This window comes from Scomber scombrus, chromosome 4 (genome assembly GCF_963691925.1).
Source record: "Scomber scombrus chromosome 4, fScoSco1.1, whole genome shotgun sequence".
Taxonomy (NCBI): domain Eukaryota; kingdom Metazoa; phylum Chordata; class Actinopteri; order Scombriformes; family Scombridae; genus Scomber; species Scomber scombrus.
In genome coordinates this window covers 19,938,658-19,951,713 of record NC_084973.1, presented here as the reverse complement: position 1 = coordinate 19,951,713, position 13,056 = coordinate 19,938,658, and the positions used below count along the sequence as shown (strand labels likewise).

At 40.7% G+C, this 13,056-nt stretch overlaps 1 protein-coding gene across 1 annotated transcript in view; it reads right to left on the bottom strand.

Moving 5' to 3' along the window:
- The window catches only part of dock8 (dedicator of cytokinesis 8), a gene marked incomplete in the record, with an annotated part of 64,323 nt that overhangs the window by 7,137 nt on the left and 44,130 nt on the right, over positions 1-13,056 (bottom strand). The window contains 21 exon segments of the mRNA XM_062417867.1: positions 54-290; positions 967-1,056; positions 1,504-1,638; positions 2,005-2,136; positions 2,386-2,529; positions 3,138-3,330; positions 4,576-4,676; positions 4,799-4,957; positions 7,882-8,034; positions 8,165-8,299; positions 8,541-8,637; positions 8,782-8,863; positions 9,141-9,267; positions 9,404-9,586; positions 11,099-11,250; positions 11,384-11,547; positions 11,737-11,876; positions 12,193-12,348; positions 12,546-12,659; positions 12,796-12,848; positions 12,967-13,056. Coding sequence (XP_062273851.1) covers positions 54-290; positions 967-1,056; positions 1,504-1,638; positions 2,005-2,136; positions 2,386-2,529; positions 3,138-3,330; positions 4,576-4,676; positions 4,799-4,957; positions 7,882-8,034; positions 8,165-8,299; positions 8,541-8,637; positions 8,782-8,863; positions 9,141-9,267; positions 9,404-9,586; positions 11,099-11,250; positions 11,384-11,547; positions 11,737-11,876; positions 12,193-12,348; positions 12,546-12,659; positions 12,796-12,848; positions 12,967-13,056 — 2,837 coding nt within the window.

Sequence of the window (13,056 nt, the reverse complement as noted above, 5' to 3'; positions counted from 1 at the left end):
AAAGTGACAAATGTGGACAAGTTTGTCTTGGGATCCATTAGATTAGCAACTACCTCCTCTTTCTGGATAACATTGATGCGAGTTTTGACGTAGGGGAAGGCGTGCATGGTGGTGAGGATGGTCTTCCTCTTGTACTGCTCGTTGAGCTCGCCACGCGGCCGTCCACTCTTGGTGAAGGGCGTGGTGTACATGAACCGCCGCAGGTTGAAGTTCTTCTCAAAGTTTGTCAGACGGTCTTTCATCTCGTAGTCATCAAAAAAGGGCTCCACATAAGTGATCTGGATATATGCCTGCAGAGGAGTGATTGTTTATTTTATTTTTATTCATACAACTGGGTTCTCAATTCACTTGTGATAAAAACATCAGTTCTTTAGTTTGTTGTCTATTTTTTTCATTGTGAGCATATGGTGCTTCCTTCCCCTGGAGCCTCAACCAGCAAGATGGGTGCTGAAGGAGAACGCCTTCAACGCAGCATCTATTCAAACTGTCCCGGACTGATTTTAGCAATCCTACCCCCTCTGGACTCATCTTTATTTTTAGGACAACTCTTTTGCTATTCATTTTTGGCTGGCACAAATTCTGATGTGTACACACAAATCTGTATACTTATCCTAAAAGCTTTCCAATATATGCAACATAATAAACAACAACCTGCACATAATCAGTTTTTAAGTGTTTAATACTGCATACACACACATAAATAAAAATGTGTGTGCTCTGCACATATGAAGTCTACATTAGGAAATAGAAGAACGTTTTCTGTACATAAGATGTTCCTTCATTACATTGAATAACTACATGTCTAGACATGTATGTATTTATATAACCCCCACTTACTGTTTTTTATGTTCTTTGCTGGAAAACATTATTATTTGATGCTGCAAAGATCTAATTCGACCACTGGGATCATTCACACTTTATTAAATTACAATAGAGAAAGAATCAGTTGTGTGTGTGTTGCCCTACCTTGTTGGGGTTAAGCTGTTTTCTGTCCACTGGTGTAGAGTCCTTAATCATCACCAAAGTGTCTTCTCCACAACACTGACTGTAGAAGTTCTAGGAGCAGGGAAAAGGTTTAGTTAGAAGACTGTTCACAGTACAGTCTATTATGGTCTTTATGCAAAGATCATACAGATTTCACTGCCATTCAAGCCTATTAATTTAAATAATGACACATTTTGTGAAGTTAAAGTTAAACTTTTTTAACTGTGCAAGCCACAAATCAAATAAAAGTTTAAAATGTCATTTAGCAACAGATTCATGACTTATTTTATTCAGGACTAAAGCTGACACTGTGTTGCTCTTCATGCCATATTATTTTCATAAATCTCAGTAAACTCAGGAGCAGACAGATGATTGTAAGTTTCACCCGGAGTTATTCTCTGCTGCAGTCACAGTCTCTATGTCACTATCAAGCTCTACCAGTCCAGCCAGTCCTTTTAACTCCACCTGACTCACACATTGTTTCACAACTTGTATAGCAGATGCTCACTCCTCTCCTACCTCAAGCCTGTGAGATATCTCGGGCAGATGTGTGATCGCTGGCTCCTTGTAAATGAATTCCCGTTCATCCAGGTCTCCGAACTTGGCCCCATAAAAACCCACCCGGAAATAGGTTCCAAACATCCTCTTATGGCCCTGAATGGAAACAATGAGACAATTTTATATTAGTCTCTAATGACATCAGTATCATATCCTCTCATTATGATAATAGCCTTTTATGGGGTCTTTATGGTAAAAAGCACTTTGAAGAGTTACTTTTAGAATTCTATATATGGCTGTAAACCATTTGGGGAAAACATGTATTCATGAGCATAACAATATGTTATGTTAATTGTCTTTTCCAGGGATCTTAGCTGTCCGAAATCAGAAATATATTCCCATGGTTATGAAATACTAAATTGGGAAATTTAGCTACCCAAATGATTTTGAAATTGCACATAATTTCTACTCTAACCTTCATTGAATAAATGAAGCAGCCCCTACAGAGTCTTACAGTATTACCTTCTGAATGATGTTATCAAAGGCTCTCTGTAGTTTGTCATGAGTGGATGCCAGCTTTCTAAAATCCCTGTGAGCCTCCAGGATTGGTATGATGATCTTGTAGACTTCATTCACTGCCTCATACAGACCACCCTGGTAAGACAGCCATCACTGTTGGTTAGCATGAGTAATTACATTGAGAGGAATTGTTGCATTTAGCACCAAAAACAAAAAAGTAAAATTTTCAATGGCATGACAGCATTTACAATATTCATATTCATCCATTGAATGAAATCATTAAGTGCATTTTTAACCATTTAACCCACATCTGTTCTAATCATCTTCTAAAGGTTTGTATGTCAACATCAGACATCCAATAAGAGTGCAGCTTGGTTTCCTCACATTGCTGAAGAGCTCAGCAGCCTGCTCAAGCAATCCCACCAGGCCACTTTCAGTGAAGTAGCGCCCCGAACACACCCCGTCCTCGTCGGGGGACAGGATGTCATCTGACACCGCCGACTCCTCCAGCACATTGGGGGAGATGTTCTGAGGAGAAAATCAGGTAGCTAATCAATCAATTAGCTCTCTTAATCAAAAAATCAATCACGTGGCTCACTTTAAAAAGAAATGTCCTACAGTGGGAAATGGAACTAATTTAATGACCATCTAATCAATGACCTGTTGACTGCTGCAGGCTAGAATGTCCTGTACCAGAACGCCACAGAGGTGTGTGTGTGTAATACAGCTCATCAATAAGACCATTTTGTTTTCAGTTCAGGGGAACAGTCTGTTCACATGTTCCCACGGGAGCACATTTGCCTTTTTCCCCCTTTCAACTTCAAAGGCATCGTGTGTTAAGCAGTGCTACCAGGGGACCATATTTATATGTTGACGTTATGAGTGTACAGCTCCCCCCTCTGGACACACACAACCAAATTTGGAAATCATCCCCGGGGAGGTGTGATGTGTGGTGTGTTGTGCAGAGGAGGGTTTGCCTCCATTCAACAAAACAACCAACAGCAACAACAAACAAATAATGAATGCTTATTTTGCGCAGCTGTAATTGCTGCTTGTTTTTTGCTTTCTGTCTGAACATGTGTTTGTTATTAATTCCTTGCTAATTTGTTGTGTATTTCTGTATTGGCACTCTCTACCTGGAAGGTGACGCTGCCAACAGGCAAGTACTTGTGATCCTCAAGCATGCTGAGGTACTCAGCCACCAGGGCAGCAGCGTGGACCAGACACATGGCAGACTCAGTGTAACACTTCCTGTTGTTGTGCTTCTCAGCCATGTTCTGCAGCCAGGTCAGGCGGAGGTCAGGAGACGTCTGGTAGCCCTTCGCTATCCTGTGGAGTATGAGAGAAGAAAGGTTTGTCTTCTCCTTCATTCAACAAGGTGCAACATAAAATTAAATGCAAAATAAATACAATACAGACAAGATAAACAAGCATAAAATGTAGAACATATTGTACAAAAGAGAATAAGCAATATCCAGTAAAGATGCACATACAGGTATTTTAATTTTTCGAGAGACATCCAGATAAATGAGAGACTTAAGTTGTTGTTGATATTGCAGTGATTAAAGATGTGGGTATGCTGGCTGCTGATAAGATATTGTATATTTTAGAAGTACTAATTAAATTTATGTTTACATATTTTGGCATAAGCTATGAGCAAAAGCCAAATACAAAGAAAGCTCAATGCATTTTTCTTGTGGAATAAACATGTAAATCAATAAGCAGATGAAAAACACCACAAAAAATTGAGGGCCAACTAACATTCTTGACTGAAGCATGTCAATCATTCATTTATTTACAGAATAGAAGCAAATACATGTTTACGTTTAGGAAGTGAATGTCTAAAAATTAAATGTGCAAAATTTGGGAAGATAAGAGTTATCATGGGCGACAGAAAATGGAAAATGTTTCCTGTTCATGAAATGTATGAATAATCATTAGCCAGCCCACAGCATGGGAATAAATCTAAAACACTCTCAATTAATATATTTATAGAGGAGGTGAGTCACTATACTATATTTACAAATGAATGCATTTACAAATGCATCTGGAGACCAAATGTCTTCTGCGTCAATGACCTATGCTTGGAAATAAAGTCTAGGTAAACGTGTAAAGCTAACAGGTTATTCTGCACAGCTGTCAGACACACACCAGGTGACCGGGACCAAAACCCAAACAGAAAGGTACGTGATAAATGACATGTAGGTGACATCAGAGCATGTTGAGGTAAAGTGCCTACATCAACATACAGCACATGTATGCTCTCTTTGTTTCAGTGTTTCTCCTTCGTGCTTTCACAGACATACACACACACTCACACACTTGTACACACTGTTTGCATTTGCATAATACACACAGCCAGATCAGAAGACTAAACTGCTACCACATGGTTACCATAGTGAGGGCAATAAATAGAGACAAAACAACCCAGACCACAAAGAAATAGGAACCAGCAGCAACATAGAGAGAAGCCGCAGGTTGATGAGAGAGAGGAGGGGAGCGATTGAGACATTAAGAGACACTGAGGACAACCAGAGACATGTAGACAGATTTTTGTGGATTACTTTTTCTCACCTGTACATCAGGTCCATGAGCATCTCAGGATCTTCCTGGAACTCTCTCATTTTGACTGTGTCTGACAAAATACTGTTGAGGTTCCTCAAAAGCTCATCCACCTGAAAATAAAAACACACGCAGAAAAGGGAGGCATGAGGTTACAATACAATTAATATCAGTAATGTAATAGCAAACGGTTGTTGAATTATGTGACCATGAGTGTGAGCAAATTAGTTTATACCTGTGAGGGTAGCTGAGTGTTCTGCATTTCAGTGTCCTCCTCTGCGTAGGCCAGGATGGTGCGTAGTGAGCGCCTTAAGTATTCATCCTGGAAGTCTGCAGACTTGCCCACCAGTGAGGCCAGAGACATGGTGACTTGCATCTTCACTCTTGAGAAGTTCTGATTAAGACAGAGAGATCCGCTGTGAATTTTAGAGTCTTGCGATGTTTATAATAAAATAGGGCAAAGTTCAAAATTCTGATGTGAAACTGCAAGTTCAAGAGGCTGAATTTCAAAATATCTATAGATTTCCACAGATTCTGACATTATAACCACAGTGTACAGCTCTGGGTAGTTATCCTTCTGATGCCTTCCCTACAAAAGAAAAAAGTAATATATTCAACAGCTAGACAAGGCACTTCAATATAATAGACACATGAACAATGAGAACATTTCTTCTTCCACTATTCAATGAGATGTTGCCTTCCAATAATGGCCATACCTATATTAACTTCAACAAAAGGAGACTTTTAATCTGAGACCGTTCCAAAGCACTCCAATTACCTAATAGTCTTTAAAAAATGTCATAATTTGCTTATGACCTAAAATGTCACTGTTTTATGCAACAGATACTAATACTACTGCATATCAGGAAGAACTAATCATACTACAGGATGTCCTAATTAGACGAAAATGCTCTTCTCTTGTGGCATCAGCATGATCCCTGTGATCATTATTGGCAATAAAATAATCAATAAATCTAAACAAAAGCTACACACAGAAAGCTAAAATTATGGCAGACTCCACTAATACATGTGGAATAACAAAGAGCTGCAAAGTTGTATAGGAATCCAAGCGAGTGATGTTTGGGTGATGATCATCAAAGCTTTCATGTAAGTTCCTGTATGCTTGGCAATGAGATGAGAGACATTTCTTTTTGGATTTGGGGTTTGTTTTTTTCTTTGTATTGATATTTTTGTGTATTACAATGTAGCTTTCTGTCTGTTAACCTAACAACTCTTTTACATTTTTAATCAGGCATTTATTTGGAATCAAGTTCACTTATGCTGTGAATAAATGAAGTTTTCCTACAGATACAATAAAATGAATCAAAACAGAATATAAAATAAACATTAATCAAAGATCTAAATGCTTACACACTGTACTTAATTGTGTGCATGTAACTGTGGAGTTGCTATAGGATCTGCTATGCAATGGATAATTCCCAAATCTTTTTCAACCCATAGACTTCTGCATCTTTAGAAAAACACTTTGCTTGTGTCATGTGCATTTTCTTTATTTATTTGCATTTGATAGCAAATAGAAAAAGATTTCTATAAATACTTAAAAAGGAGGATCAGCTAAATTAATATTGGTAAGATTAATGATGGTTATGTGAAAATGTGCATTTTACGCTGCTTTCCCTCCTCAATTTGTTGGTCCCTTGTCTTCTCCCTGACTTTCCTTGTCTCTCCATTCTTCACACTACCTGTCCAAGATAACAGGCCTGACAAACACCCATCTCCATCCTCTGCAGCAAGGTCTGTGTGTGTGTGTGCGTTTGTGTATGTGTGTGACGAGAGTCTGCCCGTGTATGTGTGAAGTCCCATCTATCTCCAGCATGACCAGCTAAGCGGGAAATGATCTCCCATTAGCAGAGACATAATCACCCATGGATCATCTCTACAGCCCCATTCTGTTCAACTGAGCATGGAGCCAGAGCCTAACCACCCATCACTGCCCTCTAACTCAGTGTGTATGTGTGTGTGCTCAAAAGTAGCCTAAATGATAGCTTAAGTCAACACACAACCCCCTTTGTCTTTTTCTGTACTTTTCTTTCCTTTTTTTCTTCCCTTTTCCTCTTACTCTCTTCCAACCTTTCCATAACTGGACTAGTTTTGACCACAAATCTGTTTTTAGTAATTTGTTCCATTTCTTGAAAAAAAGAAGGCATTTCTCTTTTTATTACCACAATCTAAAATTAAAGATGGAGAGTGGAAAAAAGTATGTGTGTGTGTGTGTGTGTGTGTGTGTGTGTGTGTGTGTGTGTGTGTGTGTGTGTGTGTGTGTGTGTGTGTGTGTGTGTGTGTGTGTGTGTGTGTGTGTGTGTGTGACAGAAGGAGAGCAAGAGGAGGGTAAATGAAGGGATGAAAACATAAACAGCGGAGGAGGTAGAGAGTAAGCTCTGTATGAATGAGTCATACGGCTGTTACGCTAATTCATATCACAGCTTCCTCTGTATACACCGTATAAACAAACATACGCTTGTACAAGAAGGGGGCGAATACTCACTTTAAATTGGAGATGCTGCATGTGTGTAAGTGTGCTCCAGAGGCTGATGTCTGACTTTCATTAAAGTGTACAGACTGTAAACACAGGAAATGACGGCTGCACCAGCAGTTATTGAACTCGCAGAGAAGATGAAAGAAGATACTCTGTCCTAAACCTCCCTTCCTTCAATTCTGTCTCTTCTCAATCTTGTCCATTCTATTCCCCTCCATCACTCCTTCGCCTCTGATAAAAACACTCCTCTATCTCCATCATGATTTCTCTTCTTCTTTCACATTATCTGTCACCCTTCCCTTGAGGCACACACACTTTCACAGAGGTACACATACTCACTTTCACTAACACATATGTATAGCAACACATACACACACACAGAGAGGTCTGGCTGTCATTAGTTAAAGAGGGGTAGGAACATGGGGAGGCAGACAGTGACATATCTCTCTGCTCTCTACTCAGAGACACATCCTTCAGCAGAAACTTTCTGCGGCACGCTCAAAATAGACATGGAAAAGACATTAAAGCTGAGCAGAAAAGGAAAAGTAGAGAAGATAGGACAAGATGTGTGTGGCTCCCTGCTTCTGTGAGTGTTCATAAAAACATGTATTATAAGCAATTCTCCACCGTCAAGTATACTTTAACTAAATTTCATCTGACATAATGCAATTATGCAATTTCTTTTGCAAACTTAGACATTAGATAAGGTTTAATCTGACAGAAAGGTAGCAAATGCCTGACATTTGCTTGTGTGTGTCTGGGCAACCCACTGAAACATTGCTAATGTACATGATATGAAACTTGTGTATGCGTGTGCTTACACTGGCATTGCTGTAGCTGTATCTCATGATGAGGTAGAGGGTGGCACAGGCGTGGGTCCTGTTTTCATCCACAGGGCTGCTGCAGTACTGAAGCACCTTCTGGCACAGGTCTGCACACTGCTCCGCCTCCTCTTCAAACAACAGGTCCCCAAACTGCACACAAACACACACACAGACAAATGAAACAAGGCACAAATAAATTTCACACAGACACACATATATACATATATAATTCTGGCTTGTATCAGCAACGTACAACCCATACAAGACATCATGAAAGTACCTTGACAACAAGTGCTCTGAGTGTGCTGAAGGTGTGAGAGAGGAATGTGCTACTCTGGTTGCAGGTGAGAGAGTGGAGTAAAACCTTCAACACCCCGCCAACCACGCTGTCTTTACACTCAGCCAATGGCACCGCCTGGATAGGAGACAGATGGGAAAATTACCAAATTATATGAAAGAAATGGCAACACCTGTTGAAAGACTGGAAAACCACTTGAATGCAAACTTTCAGTGTCCTGTGCAGCTGTAAAGTGTTAAAAAAAGCATCCCAGTACTTACATCGAAGGACTGCATTATAATTTATAGGTGTTCATGTTTTTGTGTCTATAGTCTATGCATGTAGTGTTTTGCATGGTTGTTGGTTAAAATGTTCTGACCTGTACGATGGTCTCCAGCAGGTCCAGAATAATGAGGTTTGTCTCTGTGGCTAAGTTTCCACTGATCACAGCCTCCTGGTCCAACTCTGCCTTTGTTCTGATGGAGGATGGGACATATATTCAGACAAATATTCAGAAAGGATAGGACAACACAAAATATAAAAGATAAAGAAAGGAAGGGAAGAATACAGACAGGCAGACATGTTAAATTTGAAAAGCAGACACAAACGTTTGAACATACTTATCTTGTTTGTCGTTGCTCTGTCTCCACTGAGTGAGGTCTTTCCTCCATCTCAGGTTCTCTCTTAGACCCATGGTTCTATCTACTGGTGTCAGGGGTAAAAATCAATACAACTACAATGCACATTTACTGGATTACAGATAGCATACTACACTCCTGTATGTCAGAGGAGGCCACATAGTTTACTGTTTTATATGACAAAAATTAAATCCATTTGCATGTAAGAAGTTAGCTGACTTGCATGAATACTTGCTGATTAAATATGAACAAAGCCGTATTTTAACCGGAAAATAGAGAAGCAAATTTGACTGAAAAGCAATTCCAAGTGGTCTTCCTTAAATTGCAAAGACATACACTACCTCCAACTCGTTTTATCATTGCTCCGCGGGCTCCCATTCCTCCCAGCAGGGCTTCTTCCAGCTGCAACTTGGCCTGCTGAGATTTCTGCAAGGCCTGGGTGCTCACTTTGTCACTGCACTGTTTACCCTACAACACACAGAGACATATGAAGTTAAATCAGCATTAAAACAAGGGGAATAAGATCAGGGTCATGCATGCCATTTGATAGCTGTCTTTCAATGATGTGACTGTATAAAACAGGATGATAAATGAGCGAACTGACCCTGTACTCAAAGCAGGACACACAGATAGTGAGAAGCTCCAGCAGCTTGTTGAGCTGTGAGGGAGGCATATCCACAGTCCAGCGCTGAATCAGATTCCTATCAGCGTTCTTCATCACCCAAAGGAAACACACCAACAGGTGGCGACTGGTGTCTGCTGCAAGGATGGCTACAGATTTACCTTGCTGAGGAGATGAGAGAAGAGGAGAGAAGAGGAGAGCAGAGGAGAGGAGAGCAGATGAGAGGAGAGAGAGAGATATGCTTTTACTGAAGAAAAAGAGCACCTGCACTCAATCAGAGACACACACAAACATCCATATATAATCCAATTGCCGGTATGTGGACCCAGACCGGCCAAAGAAATTCCAGATTAGAGGGTAAAAGAAGTCCAGGTAATGCTTACAAAACAGGACTCCAATCTTTGTAGAGGAAAAAATAAAAATAATTTCCTCAAAGTACATGTTATGAAACGGATAAAAAATACAGCACAATTATTTATTTATTTTTTTTAATCTCAGGTGATCCACACTTGGATCAACCCTGTCAGTGGTAATCCACTACTGCCGCCTTTGAGTTTTACAAGTGTATCTCACAAACTAACTGTATATCATTCACAAAGTTCACTAAACCACAAAGATGGCCAGTCGGTTCTTTCACACTGTCCTTAGTGAAGTATGGTTCTTTTCCCCATCTTAATAGGTGTTAAATCTACTGCAGATTCATTCACCTTCATTCGTGTGATGATGAATCGCTACTGTAGAGAGCTACTGCTGCTTCACTGTGTGGCAGCTTTGATAAATGTAGCCATTAACCTCCTAGTGCTTTAGGTGTCCCACCTAGAACCTAGTTTCCAGGTCTTCGTTCCACAGCAGTGAGTGAAGCTTACCAATGTCAAATATTTGTAGCATGTAATCAAAAACATTGATTGTTTATTTGAAAACCATTTCTGTTGGTGAAAAGAGTCACAGAAATGTTGTTTGGGGAATGAGAACTGCCAGAGAATGAGGAGCAAGCACTCTGGCAGCCATGTTTGGATCTGTGATGAATACCAGTCCAATGAGTCAGTTGTAAGAATTTTTTTTTTTCTACAACAGTATTTTATGTAATAACATACAATCAACTTATTCATCTCTTGGAGAAAAGCAGAGAAAGAGGAAGGGAAAGGCAGTTTTCAGTTTAAGTGCCAGTGTTGCTGCCGTAGCTACACTTGATGGATGTGTTTGTCAGGCAAGACGGCCCTGTTCACTTATGATGGCAATGCCTGCCCATAAACCATCTCTTGCAGACATGTGTGTATGCGTATGTGTGTGTGTGATTTTTCAGGATGGATGAAGTGTGTGTGTGGCTTTGACAGTTAATCAATGTACCTCAGTGAAGCTCACCTGTTAGGAAGCAGAACGCTCACAGATACAATTACACACACACACATACACGCATGCACGCACACACACACACACACACACACACGCACGCACGCACACACACACACACACACACACACACACACACACACACACACACACACACACACACACACACACACACACACACACACACACACACACACACACACACACACACACACACACACACACACACACACACACACACATGCACTTTTGAACTTTCAAAAACAATGAAAAGCCCGCTATAATCTTTTATCATCACATCATTAAGAAATTATTTCAGAATTTTACCATGGATGCCATGGAAACGAGAACATTCCTCCCCAGCGTGTTGAAGGGGTTCCCGGCAATTGCCATAGCAACCGACTGATTAATGGGTGGGACATTTTCAAGGTCATCTTCAGGTCCGCCTGTCTTGTTTTTCCCGCTGCGCGCATCTGAAACTACAGAGACAAACAGGAGTCAAATGTGTTAAACAGGCAGGTAATTTCCACCTTAAAAGAGTTCTTCAGTAAGAGCAAAGTACTGATTAGTCTTCTCTTGCAAGTATTGTTGAGATTGTATGTGTTTATGTACCAGTGAAGTCCAGATAGTTGGTGGAGTCAATGATAATGCCCACCAGGGGGAGGTAGAGAGCAGCCACCTTGGCTCTGACCTCAGGTTTAACACAGCGATGGTCAAGGTCATGGGAACACAGCAGGCTGTAGATCGCATTGATGGCCTTTCTCTGGACCTTTCCCCTGTACACACACACACACACACACACACACACACACACACACACACACACACACACAAAGGCAGCCATTAACCTAACTGTAGATTATTATTGTTTGTTTCCCTAAACCACAAAAGATGGCTGGCAATTTCTTTCACACTAGTTTTAGAAACTTGGGAACAACTGGAAACCAGAAAGTGTGTTGTCATACCCCTCTGATTCCATGTCTAGGGCAGCACTGAGCTCTGTCAGCAGCAGACCAGCGAGGTAGTGCTGCTGCTTAAATTCCTGAGAAAGCTCAAACAACCCCAAGATCCTCTGCTGTTCCTGGAAACTACATGAGCCGGAACTCTGAATGGAAAGATGAAAGGAGAGGCAGACACAAAGAGAGTGTCAGGGAGAAAATAGAGTTACAATGTTTGCTTTAATACAAAATACTTTTTAAACTGAAAGATTCCTTTTCCATGCAAAAGTGGCCAAAACATTTACACCCCTCAATAATTATTTTTGTAGTCTTGTTGATATTCCTTAACTCTATAGAGCAAGTACGTAAAGATAAAAACAAGTTATACGCTGTACAGATTGTAAAACCCTCTGGGATACACAAACTCAGCGTGTCTGTGGTCTGCAAATGCAAGTGTAAATGTAGACTGACAGGTGGGCTGACCTGTGAGGAGATGGATGGACACGGTGAGGCGGGAGCAGAAGCAGGGCTGCTGAAGAAGAGGCTCAGGTTGAGGTAGTGCTCGTGACTGCACAGGATTCGCAGAAACTCCAGACGCATGCTGATCAATGTTGGCATTGAAACACATTTAGCTGACATCTAGAATAGAGCAAAAAAATAATCATTTTATCACAATACTACAATACACAGAAGTTAAATACGATGTCTTGGTAACAGTCTCAAAAGAAAGATTTTTGTGCATATGGAAGTCTCTTAGTTCCCACAGGGTAATTCATTTAATTATGTGTGCTTTTTAAAACACATAACATGTTTGGTTTGTTCTCAGTGCTATGTACCTGGTTGCAGTAGTTTTTCACCAGCTGGAAGACAAATCCTCGGTCCATGAGAGACAGCAGGTCGTAGAGGAAGAAGGCCAGACTGATGTTGACTTTCTCTGCTTGCTCTACCTCCTAAAAAGGACAACAATCAACAAACAGTAATCAACAAGCTGTACTGAGAGTATCTTGCCAAGCATCTAACTGTGCAAGCTGAGCATTGGATACTACAGAGGCAGAGACAGAGACAAATATAATTAGCACTTCCAGCTCCCTGTTGTTTGGAGGACACAGACAACATGTACACTGAGGCGACAATTGCTTCTACACAACCCAGGGGAACAGAAGGTACACAGATGCAGTATTTTGGGTAAAAGGTACACTGGTCTGGTTCGAGATGTTGATGAGCTTAATTTATTGTCGTCATCTTCATCATCTTTACCTTTTGTTGTTTGACAAGGATGGTCCCCAATCTCCGCAGTAACCACAGAGACGATGGTTGTGATGTCATCTTTAAATCGGTCAGAGAAGC